At 48.8% G+C, this 23562-nt stretch overlaps 1 protein-coding gene across 6 annotated transcripts in view; it reads left to right on the top strand.

The window, feature by feature from the left end:
- Window positions 1-23562, top strand: part of Arhgef18 (Rho/Rac guanine nucleotide exchange factor 18) — a 159356-nt gene that overhangs the window by 16085 nt on the left and 119709 nt on the right. For 5 of the 6 annotated variants that reach the window (XM_052167796.1, XM_052167795.1, XM_052167800.1 and 2 more), the window contains 8 exons: window positions 15106-15368; window positions 16574-16721; window positions 19804-19915; window positions 21437-21494; window positions 22001-22045; window positions 22696-22773; window positions 23080-23182; window positions 23350-23491. In XM_052167796.1, the coding sequence (XP_052023756.1) occupies window positions 15106-15368; window positions 16574-16721; window positions 19804-19915; window positions 21437-21494; window positions 22001-22045; window positions 22696-22773; window positions 23080-23182; window positions 23350-23491 (949 nt within the window). The remainder of the gene's footprint in view (window positions 1-15105; window positions 15369-16573; window positions 16722-19803; window positions 19916-21436; window positions 21495-22000; window positions 22046-22695; window positions 22774-23079; window positions 23183-23349; window positions 23492-23562) is intronic. The other variant, XM_052167799.1, reaches the window with a different exon arrangement.

The following is a 23562-nucleotide window of genomic DNA, read 5'->3' on the forward strand; positions in this document are numbered from 1 at the left end:
TCACCAGCCCAGTGGGTAGGGTCGACCCCCAGGACCTACAGAGTGGAAGGAGAGAATAGACTCCCACACAATGCCCTCTGACCCTAACACATGGGCCATACACCATGGCACAGAGCAGGGGTGGTTGGAACTTTAGGGAAGTAGAGATAAGTAGACCTGGGGTCTCCTTGGCTAGCCTAGGCTACTTGTTGAGCTCTGGCTGGTGAGAGACATTGCCTCACAATAACCAACGTGAAGCTCCTGGAGGCTCATCTGAGGTCCCAGGTTGTCCTCAGCTTGTGGTCTGCATGCTGGGTGCCATCACAGGGATCTACCTGTAGGGCCAGAGTGGTCAAAGAGCTGTGGCTCTCTGAGGGGTAGGGGGAGCCAGAGTGAGGCTGGCTGCCAGGAGCTATGGCCACCACAGGCCGATTGGGCACAGGGGCGTGGCTAAGAGCCAAGACTGCCTCAGGCTCCAGCAGCTCCCAGCAACAAAAGTTTTGAGAGAACTCTCTTCCCCAAGGTGTTACAGCTCTGTAAGACAGACACTCTCGGACAGTCTTTGATGAAATAATGCGTGCACTTTATTCCTTGTGGACAGGGTCTTATATACATTTTGGGGTGGGTTAGGGTCTAAAAGCAGATGCTCTCTATGGGCTTAGTCCAAGATGTTAGGGGTGCCTCATCTGCATGTGGAGGGGCTTCAAGCATTGCTCCTATGTGACTTATTGTCACAATCCTCTCCATGGGGTGTCATGGTCATGTGTTCCAGGACAGGAACCTGGTCAGGAGTTTATTAAACACCTACCATTCTCAAGTATGAGAGATATGAGAATTAATTAGGTTTCTGAATCTGCTAGAACTTACCAAGTTTTCTGTCTGGTGGCATGGTCTACTGCACCACAGCCCTCTGGCTTTTACATACACATGCTTACACATGTACTTACACCTTTATACACATACATGCACCTACACCTTCATACACATATACATAAATACACATACATACACACACATACACACATATACACACACAATACACACACATATACACACACATACACAGACACAACACACACACATACACACACATATATACACATATACACACATATACACACACATACACACAACACACAACACACATATATACACATACATATACAATACACACATACACATATATACACACAACACACACATACACACACATACACACATAACACACACATACACACACAACACATACATATACATACACATATAACACACATATACACACAACACACACACATACACACACAGCACACACATATACACACATATACACACACATACACACACAGCACACACACACATACACACACAGCACACACATATACACACACATACACACATATACACACAACACACACACACATTAGGAACCAGAAGATCCTGGAGATCGATGGTCCTTTCCTAAGGTACAGTCCCAATTATCCCAATGACCACCAAGTAAGGCAATTATTTTTTCTCTTAAGGCACGATCTCACTGTGTATCCTCGGCTGGATTGGCACTCACTATGTAAACTGGGCTGGACTTGTCTACATGTCTGCCTGGATCTTCCTCCCTAGTGCTTGACACAAGCCTTACTTATTAAAGTCTCAACCCAGCAGTGCCACCCAGGGGACCACATTTCTAATAGATGATCCCTGTGGAGATTAACCAAATCCAAGCCACAGTGGCTCTAAGGCTGTTTGTCTCCACCTCAGCTGTCAGTGTATATGGGTTGTTCTAGAAGGATGCAACTCAGTCATAGGACCAACAGCTGGTAGTACTTCTCCCAGTGCCGGCACCTGGGCACCTGCCCGGCTTAGTTTCATTTCCTCCTGCTGTGATGAAACGGTTTAACAAAAACAACTTAAGGAAGAGAAGGTTTATTTTGGCTCACAGTTCAAGTGCACATTCCGTAATGGCGGGGCTGTGGGGACAGCAGAAGTCTGAAGTAGCTGCACTCAGAAAGAGGGAGAAATAAGAGCTAGCGCTTGACCCCTCCCCAGCGGTACAGCCTGGAATCTGGGAACAGTCCCGTTCACAATTAAGATGGGTCCTCCCATCTCAGTCTCAAGCAACCCGACCACAGTCGTCCATCCATACCATACTCACCCCCTCGGAGGCTCAGGGACAGCCTCAGAAAGGGGACCAGAAGGATTGTAAGGCATTCATTCAGAAGTAATGAATGCCTACAACAAAATGACATCTGCCTAACATGTCAGGGTTATTGCACACATGAACTCACAGTAACACAAGACTCACACAAGATGAAGCCAGGAGAAACCCCAGCATGAATTGTGGAGAGCTCACAAAGTCCCATACCTAGCTGAGGAGCTATTCGAAGCTGATGGCTCTGACAAAAAGGAGAGTCAGGGTTGTTGTTGTTGTTGTTGTTGTTGTTGTTTTTTATATGAACCTGAACACACTGGCAACAACAGTAGTGAGAGGACTCCGTGTGGGGACAGAGGGGGCACATTAAGTTGGAAGAGAAAAGTAGTGGTGGAGATAGGGGAAGAATTGGAGGGAAGAGAACAGGGAAGGGACTTGATCAAAACACATCATCTAATGAATGAAATCCTTAAATAGTAAAAATTAATTTAAAAACACTGATAATTCCTCACAAGCATTTTCAGAGAGCCACCCCTCAGATGATTCTAAACCGTCAAGTTGGTAGTTGATACTTCCTAGCACAGTGGCATTTGACAATCTCTACTAAACTAAGAGAATCTGTGTGAGGGATAGCTGTAATGCTCAGCTTGACCGGACCTAGAATCTCCTGAGAAGAATCTCAATGCAAGTGCCTGTTCCTTGATGACCCCACCCTGGGCATGGCTGTGGAGGAACTGTCTCAATTTAGTTAACTATGGGGCTGGAGAGGTAGCTTAATGGTTAAGCTATCTTCCTGCTTCTGCACTCACAGTCTGTAGTCCCCAATGGCCTGTAAACACAGCCCCAGAAGATCTAGTGCCTTCTTCTGTCTTCTACAATATACCCATTCATTTGCAGTACACACACACACACACACACACACACCTTTTTGTCCCAGTTCTTGGGAGGCAGAGACAGGCAGATCTCTGAGTTCCCAGCCTGTCTGGAACTAACTACAGAGCAAGTTCCAGGACACTCAGGGCTACATGTGAAAAACCCTGTCTGGAAAGTAAATAAATAAATTACGATAATTGGTGTGGGAAGACCCAGTCTGCTATAGGTGGCATTGTTCCCTTGGGGTTTGGACTGTATACAAGTGAAGAAATCAGGCTAGCGGCAGGGAAGCAAGACAATATTCCCCTTTGCTCCCACAACTGTGGGGGTTATGCCACTGTGGCTGTGCTGTGCTGGACTCTTAACCTAGAAGTGTGAGCTCAAACAAACTCGTTCTCCCCTAGGTTGCTTTCTGTCAGGGTGTTTTAGCCCAGCAGCAGAAAAGAAGCTAGGACAGTCTGTTATGACCAACCAGTGCAGTCACTGTTACTCCCTTCATTTGCATAAGGGGGGCCAAGAGACCTAAGCACTGGCCCATGTGTCTCACAGACTAGAAGAAATGAGGATGGTACCAAGACTGGAGTATAGTTCTGGGCCCGTGGGAGCTGGGACTCTCAATGTAAGAACTCTGGGACATGAACACTGGGATAGATTACATGGTGGTGGAGAAAATATAGGGCACAGATAAACACTCAGCTCTGCAAGGATAGCATAAGGCTCTGCCTGCCCCCAAAGAATTTTTCTTTCTTCTTGCATCTACCCTTATCTGGTGTGTGTGTATGTGTGTGTGTGTGTGTGTGTGTGTATGGTATATATGTCTGTATGGATACATGAAGTCAGATATATGTGCTGTATGTGTGTGGATGCCTAAGAAAACCAGAGGAGGACACTCCATGTTCTGCTCTGCATTCTCTACCTTGTTCCCTCGATACAGGGTCTCTCGATGAACCCACAGCTAAGCTGCAGCCAGCCAGCCGCAGCAACCTCACCCCACCAGCACTGGGATTACAGACATATGTATTGCCATGCACAGCCTTACACATGTGTGCTGCGGATCTGAGCTCAGGTCCAAATGCTTGATCAGCAAGTGCTCTTACCCGTAAGCCATCTTCTTAGCCCACTGTCATTATCTTGATCACATAATTAGTCCCCAAAGTCAGAGGCCTGGATGTTTTTCTCAGTCCCTTCTCTCACATAGGACACCCAGGACCATAAATACTCAGAACTCAGAACTCAGAAAAGCACACATCTCTTCCTGTGTCTTCAGCTATAAGCCAATGTTCTAAGAAAGCCATTACAATGATGCTACCAAGTGATCTCTCTGCTGCCAGTGTCTTTCTTTCTGGAATTGGCAACTTTTATGTGAGCCCCTTCCTCTTTGCTCTAGAATAGAAAGAGAAAAATAGAGATTATTATCATTGTATTATTATTATTATTATTAAAGACTAGAATAGCCTTTCTTCCTTCTCTTTCTCTCTGTCTCTCTGTCTCTCTGTCTCTCTGTCTTTCTGTCTCTCTATCTCTCTCTCTCTCTCTCTCTATCTCTCTCTCTCTCTCTCTGTGTGTGTGTGTGTGTATTTAGGTATACATGTGGAGACCAGAAGACAACCTTAGCTGTCATAGGAGTCAAACACCTTATCTTTTTGAGACAGGGTCTCTCACTGACAGATAAATAAGGGCTTTTAATACCTGTAGTAGGTGGCGCATGCCTCTCAATCTCAGCACTTGGGAAGCTGAAGTAAGAGGATAAAGAGTTCACAAGGCTACACGGGGCTACATAGCGAGCTCTTGCCTCACAAAAATAAAAAACAGGAGCTGAAGAAATGTCTCAGTGGTTAAGGCTGCTCTTCCAAATACACAAGTTGAGTTCCTAGCACCTACATGGCATGGTGACCAGCAGCCAGTTCCGTGGGATTCTACTCCCTCTTCTGGCCTCCACCTGCACAAGACAAAATATCCATGCACATAAAATATTTTTAATTTTTTTTCACCCAAATTAATTTCATTAAATTACAACCTGAGCTATAAAAACAGCCATATTTTCTAACACGGAGTGAAGATTTGCGATGTGCAAGTCTTTGCATTTCCAAACACCCTTGCCCCATATCACCACCATAATAATTATGTAGGGTGGTCATAGTATACTCACTTAACACTGAGGCTCTGAGAAGCTTAACATTTCTCCATGGCTGGGGCCGGAGAGATAGCAGGATCAGTAAATTAAGCTAAACCAATTTGTGCTCCCAGTGGGTCCCGTGCATTCAAGATCCTGTCTGGATTCACAAAAGACAGACAGACAGACACATTCATATATACACACACACACACACACACACACACACACAGAGAGAGAGAGAGAGAGAGAGAGAGTATTTTACACATGCCTTGACTAGCTCAATGCCTGAGCAGTTCTAACCCTCTGCCCATCTAGCATACATTTCCCTCCAGTACTCCTGGCTCAACACCTTAAAAAAATCTATGTTTTATCTTTGCTGCCCTTTATCTTTACCTGCTGGGTAGCCCCTCCCACAGGGCTGCTTTCTCTTTCCACCTACATTTTGGATGAATTTTCTGCTGCAGCTCTCAGTCTGAACCATCTCCCTCTGAGACATAGCGATCTTCCTCCCTTTCTCTCTCCCAGTTCCTAGCCTATGCAAATCTAAAGGTTCTGCCTCAGTCTACCTGCCCAACCATTGGCTGTTGGCTCTTTATTGATAGGTCAAAAACCAACTGGGGACAAGGACCTTCAGAATTTGGACACACAGATTCCTGATTTTGGTGGCCAGATTAATTCAAAGCACTAGAGCCAATCCCCAGTAGCAATGGGTAAGAACACTTGATGATCTGAGTTTAAATCCAGGTCATATGCACCTCTGTCATCCTCCTCTAGGCCAGTGGAGATGATCACACCCTGCCACACATGTACACATATGTCACACACACACATTAAAACAAAAAGGTTACTCAGTTGTTAAAAGGAACCAAGGATAACAATTTGATCCCAAGATTTACATGATAGAAAGACAGACCCAACTCCCTCTGGGAGAACAGAACCGAGTCCTCCGGTCTCCATGTATATCACAACACATGTCCACATACACATCCATGCATGTGCACCACACATGCACACACACACACACACACACAAATAGATCGATAGATAGATAGATAGATAGATAGATAGATAGATAGATAGATAGATGTAAGGCTAAAAATATTTGATGAAAAACAAAAAGATCATGTTCAAGGTTAAACTTACAGAATCCTTTGCAGGAAGTTGGGTGTAACTCCATGACAGAGCACTTACTGAGCATACTCAAGACCCTACGTTCCATCCAACCCTGAGAGAAATGCTTAGGTTGGTAAATAGTCAGCATTTGATGTGCACACTGACTGTAGTATTCCTCTAAGTCATCCCCTTCTCAAACCACGTGCTTTTTGACAAGTTCAGTATCCTTTACTGGGGGGACTGGAGCGATGGCTCAGTGGTTAAGACAGAGCTGCTGAGTAGTTAAGACTGACTGCTCTTTCAGAGGTTCAATTCCCAGCAACCACATGGTGGCTCACAACCATCTGTAATGGGATCCGATGCCCTCTTCTGGTGTGTCTGGAGACAGTATCTGTACTGGCTGGGTTTGTGTGGCAACTTGACACAGGCTACAGTTATCACATAGAAAGGAGCTTCAGCTAGGGAAGTGCCTCCATGAGATTCAGCTGTGGGACACTTTCTCAGTGATCAAGGGGGGAGGGCCCTTGTGGGTGGTGCCATCCCTGGGCTGGTAGTCCTGTGTTCTATAAGAAAGCAAGCTGAGCAAGCCAGGGGAAGCAAGCCAGTAAGAAACATCCCTCCATGGCCTCTGCATCAGCTCCTGCTTCCTGACCTGCTTGAGTTCCAGTCCCGACTTCCTTTGGTGATGAACAGCAGTGTGGAAGCGTAAACTGAATAAACCCTTTCCTCCCCAACTTGCTTCCTGATCATGATGTTTGTGCACAAATAGAAACCCTGACTCAACAATATCCTTTGCTGGGCTGGGGAGCATGGGCCTAATCTCACTGCTGCTCATGTATCTGGGGATCATAAATTCAAAGTCAACCTAGCAAGAGACCCTGTATTCTAGTTTCACTTTTGTTGCTATGATTTAAAAAAAAAAAAAAAACTTTACCAAAGCAGTGTAGAATAGTAGGAAGATTGTTTTAGTTCATAATTGTAGGTTACAGCCCATCCTATCATATCCACAGCCAAGATCATGCATGCCCACTTACTGCTTCAGTTCAGTTTCCATTGCTGTGGCAAACACCATGACTGAGAACAATTTGGGGAGGAGAGCACGTATTCCATCTTACAATTCCAGTTAACTTCTCATCAAACGAAGGAAGAAAACATAGAAACTCAAGCAAGAGCTGGAGTAGAGACTGTGGGGAAATGCTGTTTACTGGCTTGCTTTCTGGCTCCCGCTCAGCACGATTGCTTGCACAAACCAGGCCCATGTGCCTAGGGATGGTGCTGCTACTCACAGTGGGCTGGGCCCTCCCACACCAATCATCAGTCAAGTCGATCTCTCACAGGTATGATTGCAGGCCAGTCCGATCCGGGTGATTCCTCAGCTGAAGCTCCCTCTTCTTAGGTGATTCTAGGTTTTGTCAAATTGACAATAGAAACTATCCAGGACATTTGTCCTCATTTCAGTTTATCCAGTGTGCCTAGAGAACAGGTCATCCACAGTGAGCTGGGTCTCTTCTCACACCAATTAACTTAAGACAATCCCCACTGACATGCCCGTAGGCCAACCCAACTCCTCGCTGAAGCTCTCTTCCCTAGTGATTTTACGTTGTCAGGCTGACATTAAAGCTAACTCTCACAAGCTTAGGGACTCTTGTGGAAGAGTAGGGGGAAAGATTACAGGCCATGAAAGGGATAGGAACTCCACAGGAAAACCAAAAGTCAATTAGCCCTTGGGGTCTCTCCGAGTCTGAACCACCAACCAAAATGCATACAAGGGCTAGACCTAGGCCTCCCTGCACATATGTAGCAGGTGGGTGTGCAGCTTGGTTTTCATGTGGGTCCCAAGCAACTGAATCAGGGGCAACCCCCAAAAGTTGTTGCCTATCTGTGGGATATGTTCGCCTAGCTGGATTGCCTTGTCTGGCTTCAGTGGGAGAGGATGCACCTAGCCCTACAGAGATTCGATGTGCCAGGGTGGGGGAAGACTCCACCTGCTCAGAGGAGAAGGGGAGGGGATAAGGGGAAAGGATTGAGGGAGGGGTTGAATGGGAGGGGGCATTGAGTGGGATGTAAAGTGAATAAATTTTAAAAATTAAAATAAAAAAGAATAAAAATAAATCTACACTACATAGTAAATATTGGAAATGAAAAGTCATGTAAACAAAAAAAAACTAACCATAACACATGTTTTTTCAATTATTTATTTTTTTATTTATTCTCTTTACATCCCAATCATAGCCCCCCTTCCTCCTCTTCTCCTAGTCCTACCCTGACAAATCGCTCCCCCCATTGCCCCCTTCTCTTCTCCTCAGAGAATAGGAACCTCCCCGTTGGGTACTCCCCTGCCCTGGGACATCCTGCCCCAGCAGGACTGAGCACGTCCTCTCCTACTGAGGCCCGACCAGGCCGTCCAGTGAGGGGGGACTCCAATAGCAGGCCACAGAGTCAGAGATAGCCCTCGCTCCAAGTGTTAGGGGCAGCCATGAAGACCAGCTGCACATCTGCTGCAAATGGACACACCTATCTTAAAAGAACCAAAAGGTAAACTAAGTAATGGGATGTGTGTCAGTGATAGTGTGCACTAGCGGGCCACACTGCATTCCGTCCCCAGCACCAAAATAGAACACGCTAAGTGCCCCTACTCAAACATGGTTGGGTTTAGTTTTCTTTATTTGTGTGTGTGTATATTGGTGTGTGTGCTGGTGTGTTGATGTGTGTGTGTTGATGTGTGTGTGTGTGTTTGGGAGTGTGTGTTGGTGTGTGCGTGTTGGTGTATGTGTGTTGGTATGTGTATTGGTGTGTGTGCTGGTGTGTTGGTGTGTGTGTGTTGATGTGTGTGTGTGTGTGTTTGGGAGTGTGTGTTGGTGTGTGCGTGTTGGTGTGTGTGTGTTGGTATGTGTATTGGTGTGTGTATTGGTGTGTGTGTTGGTGTGTGTTGGTGTGTGTGTGTGTTGGTGTGTGTGTTGGGTTGTGTGTGTTGGTGTGTGTGTGTTGGTGTGTGTGTTGGTGTGTGTGTTGGGGTGTGTGTGTGTTGGGGTGTGTGTGTGGGTGTGTGTTGGGGTGTGTGTGTGTTGGAGTGTGTGTGTTGGTGTGTGTTGGTGTGTGTGTGTTGGTGTGTGTGTTGGGGTGTGTGTTGGGGTGTGTGTGTGTTGGTGTGTGTGTGTTGGGGTGTGTGTTGGGGTGTGTGTGTTGGGGTGCGTGTTGGGGTATGTGTTGGTGTGTGTGTTGGTGTGTGTATGTGTGTTGGGTTGTGTGTGTTGGGGTGCGTGTTGGGGTATGTGTTGGGGTGTGTGTTGGGGTGTGTGTGTGTTGGGGTGTGTGTGTTAGGGTGTGTGTGTTGGGGTGTGTGTGTTGGTGTGTGTTGGTATGTGTGTGTGTTGGTGTGTGTGTGTGTTGGTGTGTGTGTGTTGGGGTGTGTGTTGGGGTGTGTGTGTTGGAGTGCGTGTTGGGGTACGTGTTGGTGTGTGTGTGTGTTGGTGTGTGTATGTGTGTTGGGTTGTGTGTGTGTGTGTTGGGGTGTGCATGTGTTCACATATGTAAATCCAAGTTTGATGGTGGGTGTCTTCCTCAATCACATATAACCTTATACAGTGAGGTTATACAGCAGGTTATCTTGCTGGACCTGGAGCTAGCCATCTTGCTCTGGGGATTTCCTGTCTCTGCCTCCCATACACTGGGATTATAGTGGGGCTGCCCCACACACCTAACCTGCTTTCGGATGGATTCTGAGAGTCTGAACTCTGGTCTTCATGCTGTGCCTCCTCACAACTGCCCTGTTTCTATAAAGCAGGGTCTCCTGTAGCCCAGGCTGGCCTCAAACTCACTAACCAAAGATGACTTTGAAAATCTAATCTTCCTGCATCTCTCTGGTGCTGAGGTTCTAGGCATGTGCCACCAGGTAGAGCTTCTGTGTGTATGTGTGGTTTTGTTGGTGCATAGTCTCATATGAGCCACTACACCTGGCTTGACTTTAGATTTGTATAAACATGTCTGGCTATGTGTGGCTGTGCCTCCATGCCAGAGGCCAAAGTTGAGGATATTCTTAATTGTCTCCATCTTATGTCTTGAGACAGGGTCTGTCACTGAAACAGAAGCTCACGCATTTGGGGAGTTGATGGTTACCTAGAGATGCCTTGTCCCTGCCCTCCCCAGTGGATGAGGCTACAGAAGGGAGCCACCACACCTTGACTTTTATGTGGGCGTTGGGAATCAACTTAGGTTCTCATCCTTGTTTGGAGAACACTTTACCTACTGCGCTGTCACCACGGCCCTGATTTGGGATTTTTCCAAGTTGGGAATATTTATGTAAACCTAATAAGATAATCTGGGGATGAAACCTTATTTAAATGTGGATTTCACTGATGTTTCATGTATACTTAATACGCGTGGCTTGAAGTATTTCATATGCTACTCTTCATCTATATTTGTGTATGATGTGTCTGTGTGTGTGTGTGTGTGTGTGTGTGTGTCATGGGGGGATGGGGTACTTTTAAACTAAGTCTTTTGTGTAGAGGTTTGTGCACATGAGTGCAGTAACCACAGAGGCCAGCAGGGGGCGCGACAGATCACCTGAAGCTGAAGTCAGCTATACGTTACATGCAGTTGTATTCCAGTGCCAAATGGGTGATGGGAACAGAATCACCCTCCTCAACAGCAATGCTGTGTTTCACTGCTGAGCCGCCTCTCCAGCTGTTTTGTCTTGTTTTTTTTTTTTTTATTATTATTATTTTTATTTATTTTGCTCCAGTGCCGCTGTACTTGTGGTTCTCGGGGACTGAACTCATGTCATTGGGCTATGGAAGCAAATGCTTTGACCTGGTGAACCATTTTCCTGGTGCCCGATCACTGCATTTTGATCGTTATCTGTCACATGTGGAATTTTACACTTGCATTATTATGTCAGGCTCAACCTTTTTTGGAGCCTGCAGACTTTGGGTTCACAAATCTTCTGCCTTGATTGTTTGCTGTTTGTTTGAAACTAAGACACTATTGCATGGCAAAATAGGAATAGAGACACTGTATAGTTGAAGTTGCATCGGTGAGCTATGTCTTCCTAAGAGCTAAATAAATAACTATTTACATTTTTAAAATGAAAGCCTGCTGGGTGGACAGTGGTGGTGCACACTTTTAACCCCAGCACTTGGGAGGCAGAGGCAGGCAGATTTCTGAGTTGGAGGCCAGCCTGGTCTACAGAGTGAGTTCCAGGATAGCCAGGGCTACACAGAGAAACCCTGTCTCAAAAAAAAAAAAAAAAAAAAAAGCAAAAACAAAAATAAAATAAAAGCCTATCTGTCTGTGACTTGGGAAACAGAGACAGGAGAATCCCAAGTTTGAAGCTAACCTGTGCCACATAATAAAGCCTGTCCTCAAATAATACCTGAGCATTGTAGGTGTTTCTCAGAGGTTGGGTCAACTCCCTAGAATTCTCCCACGAGGGGCTGCGGGGTGTGGCTCAGTCCTAGAAGATTTACTAGCATGCTCAAGGGTTTGGGTCCCACCCACTGCAGAAAATAAAGTGTGTCCACGTAGAATTCGAGCCAGCGTGTGGCAGCCCAGGGGCACTAGCGATGCTGTGCCTCTGCTTTGAACTCAGCAGAAATTTAGTGGGGGTGGGGCCAACCCAAGGCTCCTGAGTCTGTGGAACAGGAGCAGAGATTCCTTAGATCTGTTTGCAGGGAGTCAGGCCTGGGACAGTGTTTACCTAGATCTCTGGGAAGGCCCCCAATGAACTGGCTCCCCCTTTTCTCACCCAGGGAAATGAGTCTGAAAGTGTTCAGAGGTCGGGCTTTCCCTCCTTCTAGCATGCCTGCTGGCTAGAGAGCCGGGACAGGCTGTGCTTTAGTTTCCCAGAACCCTCCTCCCGAGCCCTGGCCTGGCTCCCACCTCTGCCTGGGATGAGAGAGGCCAGACCCTGGAAAAGGAGGGGCCGAGCACCAACCCAGAGCTCGTCCTGACGTGTTTATATTTACGGGAAGATGAAAAGCAGAGATACAAAGAAACCTTGTGGGGAACGTAACAGTGAGAGATGGGCGTCCGAGCGCGCGCGCATCAGAAACAGGAGTGGAGTAATCCAGGGGACGGGCAGGATCTGAAAGGAGACCCGTAGGAGAGCGGGGGCAGGGTCACTCCGGCCCAGCCACGTCCACTCTGTGACTGTTTAGAAAGAGACTGAATGAAACCTAGACCTGGCGTTTAAGAACAGAGGGCGGGAGAGTGGACTGGGGAGATGGCTCAGTTTTAAAGCACTTTCCGCACAACTGTAAAGACCAGAGTTCAGATCCTCAGGATCCACATTAAAAAAGTCAGGCATGGTGGTGTGTATATCCGTAGCTCCAGCCTTTGGGGTGGGAGTACAAAGAGGGAAATCACAGGGCTTACTGCCAAACCAGCAAACCATAAGCTCTATGTTCATTGAGGGACCCTGTGTCACCAAACACACACACACACACACACACACTGCTAGCTTAGTGATAGAGTGTTCAGCTACCCCCTTAAAACTCAAACAGAGAACCGCTATGAGAGGTAGCAATTTTGCTTCTAGGCACATACATAAAAGAACTGAAAGGAAGGAAGGCCAGCAAGGTGGCTCAGTAGGTAAGGGGGCTTGCCACCAAACCTCGACGACCTCAGTTCTACTCCCCAGACTCACATGGCAGAAGGAGAGAGCAGACTCCTACAAGTTGTCCTCCGATGTAGAAACAAATAAATGTGTGTGTGTGTGTGTGTGTGAGAGAGAGAGAGAGAGAGAGAGAGAGAGAATAATTGACAGTGGGGCCTGTTGTGAAGCCGTGTGCCTGTTGTCCCAGCACAGGACCGAGTAGGCAGGACTTCGCAAATTTGAGGCTAGTGAGCTCCCATCACCAGAGCAGTCCGGCAGAGCCCTGTCTGCGAAACAAAGGAAACAAAAACCATTGAATGCAGATCACAAATAGATACCCGCAGGATTCTTTCCTTAGCAGTGACTCACAATAGCCAAAAGGCAAATAAACTGAATGTAATCTGGGCTGCGGGGATGGATGGCTCCGTTGGTAAAGTCCTTGCTATGTGAGCTTGAGGGCCTGCATTCAGACAACAGGAGCCTGCGCAGAGCTAGTTGCAGCACAAGCTGGTAACCCCAGTGTTTGAGGGAGAGACAGGCACATCCCTGTGGCTCACTGGCCAACCAAGGCGGACAAATGGATGCCTTTCAGGCCTCTGGCAGACCGTGTCTCAAAAAACCTAGATGGATGGTAGCTGCAATGGTTATGTTTGATTGTTAAATCAACACGATGTAGAAGCGTCTGGGAATAAAGTCCCCATAAAGGATTGTCTACGGTGGGTTAGCCTGTGGGCATGTCCTGCTTCTCCTGATCATATTTACTGAAAAGGAAAGGCTCTACTGACTGTGGGTGATACCATTTTCCACAACCTGGGACTCTAAGCCAAATAAACTCTTTCTCCCTAAAGTTGATTTAGACACATAGTATTAGACATTTAGTATTTTATCACAGCAACAAGACAAAACCCTGAGGAAAGCTGCCCAAAGCTGACACACTGACCTTTACATGCATATACACTATGCACTGGACCTCCACATACCAGTACACACACACACGTGCACACACACACACGCGCGCGCGCGTGCGTGCGCATACTCACACACTCACACATACACACACACACGACACATACACACGCACACGCACATGTGCATACACACACATGTATACGCACACATGCATGTGTGCATGCACACACACTCACACACTCACACTCACACATACACACTCACACATACACACACACGACACATACACACGCACATGTGCATACACACATGCACACAGACACATACACACGCACATGTGCATACACACACACACGCACGTGCGTGCACACACGCACACAGACACACATGCACACACTCACACATATACACACACAGACACACACAGACACACACTCACACAAACACATATGCACACTCACACATGCATACACTCACTCACACAGACACGCACAGACACATGCACAGACACACACATGCACACACACATGCACACACACACACACACACCAGTGAAATGGAGCGTATGCATACAGCGACATGATCTGTGGCTCTAACTAAGAAGCACGGAGATCCAGCAGGGCCGCCCTTGGGGAAAATGAGACCTTGAGTCCCAGGCTAGGCAGGTGTCTTAGTCACTCCTCTGTTGCTGGGAAACCATGACCAAGGAAACTCTTGTAAGAGAAAGTGTTTAACTGGAGGGTTATTCACAGTCTCAGAGGCTTAGTCCGTTGTCATCCTGGGAACATGTAGGCAGGTGCTGGAGCAGTAGCTGGGAGCTACACCACAATCTGGAGGGAGGGAGGGAGGGAGGGAGGGAGAGAGAGAGAGAGAGAGAGAGAGAGAGAGGCCACACCTTCTAATCCTTTTAATCCTTTTAAATAATGCCACTCCCTGCAGACTAACCATTTAAATATGTGGTCCAATGAGGGTATTCTTATTCAAACCACCATGATCCACTCCCCATACTTACATCCGTATTTATTAGCAACATGTATTCAGTCCAACTTCAAAAGTCTCCATAGTCTATCACAGTCTCAACATTGTTTAAAAGTCCAAAGTCTCTTCTGAGACTTTTGATTAAAACCAAAAAACATCACATTCTTCCAGCATTCGAAGGCGCAGAATATACATTACCATTCCAAAAGTGAGCATAGTGAAGAAAGGGTGGACCAAAGAAAGACTGAAAAACCTCTCTTACTCAAACCACCACAACATACCACTGGAGAGACGAGTTCCCATTGGATCCGAGGAAGGCAAGCCCATCTGAGTCGGGGACTTGAATCCAGGAGACCTCACCTCTGCTACCCCTTAACCAACACCCTCTTTCCCAACCTACAGGAAGATGGTTTTCTGAGGCACTTCAGCGAGAGCACAGAAGACCTCAGCTTGGATATGGGAGCCCTTCAGGGCACCGAGTATCTCCGGGATCTAGGCTTAGGGGCCCCTTCTGACCTCCATCAGTCTGAAGTGCTTATGGATCCTGAGACCCCGAGAAAAGAAGCCAGAAGAGAGTCCTCCCACACAAGCTGCGAAGGAACCTCAGCTCCACCACAAAGGCACAGCTGGGAGAGGCCCCGGAGCTGCTCAGAGAGTTGTAGAAGGTCAGCGCCACCACTGCCTGCCTGCCAGGGGTCACAGGGAAGGGCTCTGGGAACCTGCAGCCAGTTCTCAGGACACACTGCTGTCCTGACTGCTGTCCAGTTGTGTGACTTTTGCTGAGGAGATACAAGCATCTCTTCACCGCAGAGAGGGCACCAGTAATAGAGCAAAGAAATTACCCCTTCCAAGTCTAGCCCAGTGAACTGGTTTCATTGGCGTTTACTTACAAGTGTTTGGGATTACTTGTGTGAGTGTAGATAATTCAAAGGCAGCTGCATCATGAATACCAACTCTGACTCACAAAAGCTGCAAGGTTGGGACTTCCCGTACAGTTTGTAGTCAACTCCATTGAAGAGTCTCCTCTCCCCCAGAAACTGTGTACGAACTTCGCATATAATCTCAAGTTCTTGAGCTTTCTTATGAGTTTCTGAGGGTTCCTCTTCCCTCCAAATGCAAAGTTTCATTTGGGAAAAAGCATGTGTGAACATGTATTGCAGGGTCCTGCATGCACAAACACAACATAGAGCCGCTGGTGTGTCTGTGCTGCTAGAAGCAGCCCAAACATGTACTCATAAACACGTGTGTTTGTATGCATAGATTCCCACACACATGTATGGTACACATGGAAACTACCTGCTTCCCACTCACCCCGTTAAACCCACACGTAATGGCCTATAAGCAGTGGGATGCCTTCACAATTTGCCTACCACCTGCATGCTACAGACTCAAAACCCAGATGAGTACTCATCTCCCTGCACAGACAGTAACAGCATCTGGGGTAGAGGGGCTTCGGTCACCCCCATCCCTCACTGCTGTGCCTCCACTCCTCCCAAGAAGGCTCAAGGTGTAGCTTGCCTTAGCTTGCCTAGCAAGTATGAGACTTGGGGTTTCACCCTCGACATTGAAGAGTGGGGAAAGAAAGAAGGAAGGAAGGAAGAAAGGGAGGGAGGGAGGGAGGGAGGGAGGGAAGGAGGGAGGGGAAGAAGTAAAGGAAGAAGGAAGAAAGGAAATTCCCATAAAAAGAGGCCGGGAGGATCTCCCTGAAGTTGCAGACTTCTTGTCTTGGGAGGGTTGGGCCCCTGGGTGTGGCCCACCCGTGTCCCTGACCTGGAAACATCCCTGTGAGTTCATTCCTTCCTCTGTGTGCCTAAGACCATGGCCAGGTGGCTACTAACCACTAAAGCTTCAATATGTGCTCTTCCCCCAGGCTCAGCCTTGATGCCTCCACGGTGGGCGAAGGGGCCTGTCTCCCCCGGACTCTGGCTAGCCTTGCTCTGAATCTGTCTGGAGATGGGCAGAAGACTTGGACTCAAGGATGCTTACCTGTCAGTGAGACACCAGCACCCTCAAGCAAGGTGGGCAGAGCCTGCACCAATCCGTCCGAACAGTAGGCACCCCTCTGGGCTTTGATGCTGTGGTGGAAGGAAGCACGTGCCCCACGGCTTGACAGCCATGGGGTCACTGATCATAGTGAGGGCAGGGAGGAAGGATCTCCCCAATTTGGCCCATGGCTGTGGCGTCTCTGGGTCCTGAGGTACTATGTGCCACAATGAGTGAGTGTGAGCATGTGTGTGTATGTGTGTGTGCATGTATGTAAGGGGGGGAGACTACCACAGAGTGAGTATGTTAAAAAGAACAGAAGTTTGTTTTAGTTCATGAATCTAAAAGTCTAAGGTCAAAAGTTGTGTCTGGTGATGACTTTCTTATTAGATGGTCCTTAGAGGTGCAGTGAATCACAAGGCAATGGACAAGGAGTGTCCATGTCTATTTCTTCATCTGTGTGTGTGTGTGTGTGTGTGTGTGTGTGTGTGTGTGTGTGTGTGTAAGCATATAGGGTGGGGAGAGGGTATGGAAACCAGAGGATGGCCTCTGATGTGATTTTTAGGTGCCATCCACCTTCTTTTGAGACAGTTGCTAAGAAAGCTGGACATGGGCATGATGTCATGTGTCATTCTCAGCATTTGGGATGCAGAGGCAGGCAGAGCTCTGTGAGTTCAAGGCCAGCCTGGTCTACATAGTGAGTTCCAGGACAGCTAGGGCTATATAAAGAGGTTCTATTTCAAAAGGAGGAGGAAGGGGAAGAGGAGAAGGAGAAGGAGGAAGAAAGGGAAGGGAAGGGAAGAGAAGTGAGGGGGGAGGGGAGAGAAGGGAAGGGGAGGGGAGGGAAGGGGAAGGGAGGGAAGGGAAGGGAACGGGAGGGGAGGGAAGGGAGGGGAGGGGAGAGGAAGGGAAGGGAAGGGAGGGGAGGGGAGGGAGGGGAAGGGAAGGGAAGGGAGGGGAAGGGAAGGGAGGAGAAGGGAAGGGAAGGGAGGGGAAGGGAAGGGAGGAGAAGGGAAGGGAAGGAGAGGGGAGGGGAAGGGAGGGGAGGGGAGGGGAGGGGAGGGGAGGGAAGAAGATTGCTAAGTAGGCTAGCCAGAAAGCCCCAGGAGCCCACCCACCTCTCCCATCCCCTCCCCAGCACTGAGGTTATAAACACGTGCCACCTGCCCAGATTTGTTTTTGGTTTTTTTGTTTTTGTTTTTTTATTTTTTTTATTTTTTTGGATTTGGTTTTTTTCGAGACAGGGTTTCTCTGTATATCCCTGGCTGTCCTGGAACTCACTCTGTAGACCAGGCTGGCCTCGAACTCAGAAATCCTCCTGCCTCTGCCTCCCAAGTGCTGGGATTACAGGCGTGCGCCACCACCACCCAGCAGCCCACGTTTTTAACCTGCATCCCCTTGGCACTTTATGGACTGAGCATCTCCACAGCCCTCCGTCTCTTCTGATATGCCTGCCCCGGGGCTGGAGAGATGGCTCGGTCAGCAGAGCCCTTCTCCGTCAGTTTGGACCCCTAGCTCTAAGTAAAGGCTTAGCACGGCGACCCAAGCTTGTAGCCCTGCCAAGGGGCCGTGGGGGTACTAAGCAATCCCTGGAGCCCAGGGCCAGCTGGCCTGACCTGTGTGATGAACTGCAGACTCAGTGACACTCAATGAGAGATTCTGTCTCAAAATCTAGACTGAAAGACTGATGAGGAGATTCAGCGGGTAAAGGCAGTTGTCACTAAACCAGATAACCTAAGTTCAATCCCTCAGCCCAATGGCAGAGGGAGAGAATCTCACCATCCTTTGACCTTCACATGTAAACACACACACACACACAAATTAATTAAAATTTAAATATAAGATAGAGAGTGAGGTAAGCATGCAGTGTTGGACTCTGCACACATGTGCACCTAGCCACAGAAATATATAAATGCACACGAACACATAAAAGCACTGTACATACGCATACACATCCCTTAAAGGTTAGAGGGCACAGTGAGGTAGAGGGGTAGGGTAGAGTATAGCTCTCATCCCAGCACTCAGGAGGCAGAGACAGGAAGCTCTCTATGAATTTGAGGCCAGCCTGGTCTACACAGTGAGTTGCAGGCAGCCAAGGCTACACAGTGAAACACGGCCACAGAAAAAGATTACAGGTGAGGGACACCAATGTAGACTCCCTAAAGCCCATGTCTACATCCAGATGGTCAGATCGCCACTCTGGGGACTTAACTCCTACCTGAGTTTCAGACAGGACAAACCTTAGATACATCTGGTGCTATCCCAGGGTCCAAGCATCTTCTCTAAGATGTGCATGCTCCCATCAAAGGAGAATCATGAGACTGGAGAGAGCACCACTAGAAAAGTATCTGCTTTAACAAGCACAAGACTGGGAGTTCAGTCCCAAAAAGCCAGCTGTGGTGGGGCACGCTCGCTCACTCATAACCCCAGCTCTGGGGAGGCAGAGACGCGGAAGACCCCTAGGCTCCCTGACTGGTCATCCTAGCCTGTTTTACAAGTCTTGGTCAGTGAGGAATCTTCATTAAAACAAAACTGGTAGGGTGTGCTTTGAGGAACAATTCCCACAGTTGTCTTCTGGCCTCTACATGCAAGTACACACGGATGTGTCTGCTGCTGTGTGTGCACATGTGAACATACACACACCATGCCAGAGACAGAGGCAGAGACAGAGACAGGGACAGAGACAGACACAAAGACAGAGAGAGAAGAATCCTAGCCACAAATGTTACCCGTGGTCTAGGGCAAAGGGGACCTGTCCTCTTACGCTGAAGTCCCAACAACCAGGCAGAGAGGCCCCCTGCCTGAGGGGGAACTTGCAGTGAGAGGAAAACAGCTTGGGGTCTGCAGCTAGGGAGAAAGTGTTCAGACTTGTGATAGCAGCTGATACCTGGGGAATTAATGCTTATGGTCCCTGCACATGACCAATGGATTTGAGTCCCACAGCCTCAAATATAACTAGGGGTTCTGGGAAAGGGTTTACTGTCAGTCACTGAGTAGAGGGAGCCCCTGATGTAGCTGGAATCTGGAACTGGGGGAGGAGGTATGCTACTGGCTGTGTGTACCTGGGTGCACAAGGGCAGCCTGTAGCCCAGGCTACAAATCCTGTTCCCCCAACAGGAATGCAGCAGCCCCGAGACAAGGCTAAGATCCAAGTCGGTGCCTGTGGCCTGTGAGGTCAGCTGTCTGCAACTGGCTTCTGGTGCGGATGTGCTCGCTCCGCCTGTACAAGGTAGCCGGGCCTGGGGAAGCCTTTCAGGCATACCTAGTGTCTGAGCAGGGAAGGGCTCCACAGTGGAACCCCAGCTAGGCGACAGGGAAGGCGGGAGCTGACAGGAGGAGCACAGGGTCACTTGGGCAGGAGGTTGACAATCCTTTGGGTCCAGAAAGAGGTATCACCTCCAATGTCTGCCATCTACTCTTCCTAGGATGCCTCTAGCTCTTCTCCGCCTTCCATCTTCTTTCTTCCCTGTGCCTCATTTTCTTCCTTCCCCCCTCCCTCCCTCTTGTTTTTCTCCTTCAGTCCTTTAAATTTTTTATAATTGTTATTAATGCGTGTAGCGGTAATATCAGGTATACTGCTTTGTGCGCCCAGCGTGCACATCCACCCAAGAGTTATCTGGATTCACAAATAAAACACGCACACACACACACACACACACAAGTCATTTAATTTTAAATGTGCGTTGACTACTCAAAGGCAGAGCAGTTCTAATCCTTCCCACAGCTAGCACACAATTCCCTCCAGTACGCTTGGTTTAACACTCTCTAATTCTATATTTTATCTTTGTTGCCCGGGTTCCTGCTGGGCCGACCTTCCGGGACCGCAATCCTTCTCACCTACATTTCCAATGATTTTCCTTCTTTGGCTCAAATCTGATTCCCTCTGAAATCATGGTGATTCTCCTCCGTCCCCTCTCCCAGTCCCTAACCAGTACAAATCTAAAAGGTCCCGCCTCAGTCTGTCTGCCCAGCCATTGGCCGTTGGTTCTTTATTGATCCATCAAAACCCAATTGAGGACAACGAACCTTCAGCGTTTGGACACGCAGATTCCTAATTTTGTGGACTGGATTAATTAATTATTAATTAATTAATTAATTAATTAATTCAAAGCATTAGAACCAATCCCCAACAAATGTGTGTGGTGGCATGTTGAGAGGGACATGCGCATGTCATAACATACATGTGGAGGGAGGTCAGGGGGCAGGAGTTGGTTCTCTCCTTCCACTGTGTGGATCCAGGGACTTGAACTGGCAGCAGCACCCTTGGGAGCAAGCACCTCTACTTACTGAGCCATCTTCGATCTCCCCCTCCCCCATTCCTCTCTCTCCTTCCCTCCCCTGTCCTGTCTCTCTCTCTCTCTCTCTCTCTCTCTCTCTCTCTCTCTCTCTCTCTCTCTCTCTCTTATTTCCCTCTTGGTCTCTGAATCTCTACCAAAGACCACACTTCTGTATTCTCACTCAAACTGTTGTCATACAAATCCAACCTGCAACTTTGAAAGGATCTGAGCTCGCCTCTCCGGCTTTCCTCAGTGGGAAGGCACAGTGAGCATAGCTCCTGAGTGCTCCCGGGAGAGCCTCCACGTTTGCCCAGACACACTCCAGTGATGGTATAGGCTTCCTGTCCCTCCTCCCTGACAGACTGCTAATGTTAGATGAGAAGCTTCTGACCCCTTGCAGGCTGGAGCTGGGCAGGTGTAGAGCTGAATCCTTGCTCATTCCTCTGCCCCCTCTGCGGGGAGGCTGCTTCTAGGCCTTGAACCCCCGGTGCTGGAGTGTTTGGAAAAGGACCATGTGGAGCCAGACCACGTGTGAGTGTCTGTCCCACAACAGATGGGAGTGCCCCAGGGGACCCCCGCAGCAGGCAGGCGTGCCAGCAGAGAGGCTAGAGGGAGGTGGCAGAGGCTGGAGCCAGGGGACACAGCATGCTGTTTGTAAGCGACCATGGCTGGGGCTGGGGCTCATTGGATAGAGTGATGCATTGGCTCCCATCCCTCTGACTACATAAACCAGGCGTGTGGTAGTATCCCTCCACTCAGCGGGTGGCGCAGGAAGACCGGGAGAACTCAAGGTCCTCCTCAGCTAATTGTGACTAGGAGGTTGGCCTGAAATATGTGAGAACTTGTTTCCAAAGAACATTTGTTTTTTTATATAGCTTAATCTTGCTTAGACTCACATAACGAGGCCTCTCTCTAAAACAACCTTTGCCTAGAAGAAAGACATCCGGGAATCTTCAGGGCACCCGGTTGGAGTGTGCAGGGGAGCCTGGGTCAGGTCAAGTAACCGTGGTCCGTGTGTGTGTCCCGTCCTTTCCTAGGTTGATAGTGCAACAGGTGCTTCAGGAGCTGAGGCAGTATCATGGGTAAGTGAGAAGGCGGCAGGCGTTAAAGAGAGGGCAAACATGTGGTAGGTAAGGGAGAAATTCGGGGTGTACACATTGGGGGGGGGGGAAACAAGTGTAAGGGACAGGTGTCGGCGTCTGTGGGGAGCACACAGTTGCAGCATCTTGGAGGAAGAAGGCTGTGATGACGCGTGCCTGTCACCTCAGCGTTTAGGGGACTGACAAAGCAAGAGGATTCTTGAGTTTAAGGCTAACCTGGGCCATGTAGTGAAATTCTGCCCCAAAAGGAAGGGTTGGAAAAAGGGAAGGAGACAGAAGCTAAGAATAAAGTGAAGGTGGGAGGGGGAAGGGAGGAAGAGGAGAAGAAAAAAGAGGAGAAGGAGGGAAATGGTGCTGAAGAGGATGGAGAGATGAAGAAAGGAAACCCAGTGGAGAACGAGAAACAAGAAACCATCTGTTTCCTGAGATCTATTAGAACTGACAACGCTCATGTGGTTTGTCCACGGCACAGTACTGCTGCCCTCTGCTGGAAAGCTGCTGTAGTGCAAGGCCACAGTCTCTGGTGGGCCCCTGGGATGCTTCTGTACTCTAATGCCCTGGGGATGCAGGAATGAAGGCTACGAGTTGAGTTGCCTGCAGGCCTACACGTCTGTCCCACTCTGCTCCTACAGGGCCCGTCAGCGAGCTCACATGCCCGTCAGCCCTGGAGGAGTCCACTCCAACCTCACCTGGTTTGAGTTCCTGTCTGAGTAAGCACACTTTGCCAGAGGTGACCATGGTAGAGCCTTTATGCAAAGTCCTCTAAGAGCTGACTTCACCTAGACAGCAGAGGCTGAGACAGGAGAATCACAGGTTCAAGGGCTGCCTGGGCTGCATAGCGAGGGGGAGGGAAAGTGAAAGGAGAGGAAAAAAACGAAACCTGGAGAAGAAGAGATGGGGAACTGGGAACCAAAGATGGGATCACATTAGGGGAAAACATATTCCTGGGGCACCTTCCTTCCGAAGTTCCCTCAGAAGGACCTGAAGCCTTTGCTCGCCCACTTCCTACTGCCCAGGAGCGAGGATGGAGCGTGCAAGAACGAGAAACCAGACAAGGGCACCAGAGTGAAGCGCAGCCTGAGCTCCCTTCGCAGCAGGGTCACGAGGCAGAAGGAGAAGGTGAGCGGGCGAGCAGGCGGGGCTGGAGCTTGGGGACTCGCTCTTCCTTACCCCGCTCCGACCCGGGGACCTCGGGATCCAAGCCAGGACTGGATAAGTGGAGGTGGAGGGCACAGAGCCCCAGCCTCTGCAGGGGCTATCCTAAGACCCATCGTTTTCTCATGCAGGGGAAGAGCCCAGCACATCTAAAAGAGAAGGTTCAGGATAGTCCGGGGAGACGGGAGTGCGTCAATGGACACCAGCTGGTGCGAGGAACCTTCTCGGGCCACTCCAGCTGTCCGCTGTGCGGTGAACCTTTGCTGAGCTCAGGTGAGTCCCAGTCCCATCCGCCCACCCAGCGCGGGTGTCTGCCTTCTCTCTTCACGACGGCCTCAATTTTC

The sequence above is a fragment of the Apodemus sylvaticus genome, chromosome 22, assembly GCF_947179515.1.
Source record: "Apodemus sylvaticus chromosome 22, mApoSyl1.1, whole genome shotgun sequence".
Classification (NCBI taxonomy): domain Eukaryota; kingdom Metazoa; phylum Chordata; class Mammalia; order Rodentia; family Muridae; genus Apodemus; species Apodemus sylvaticus.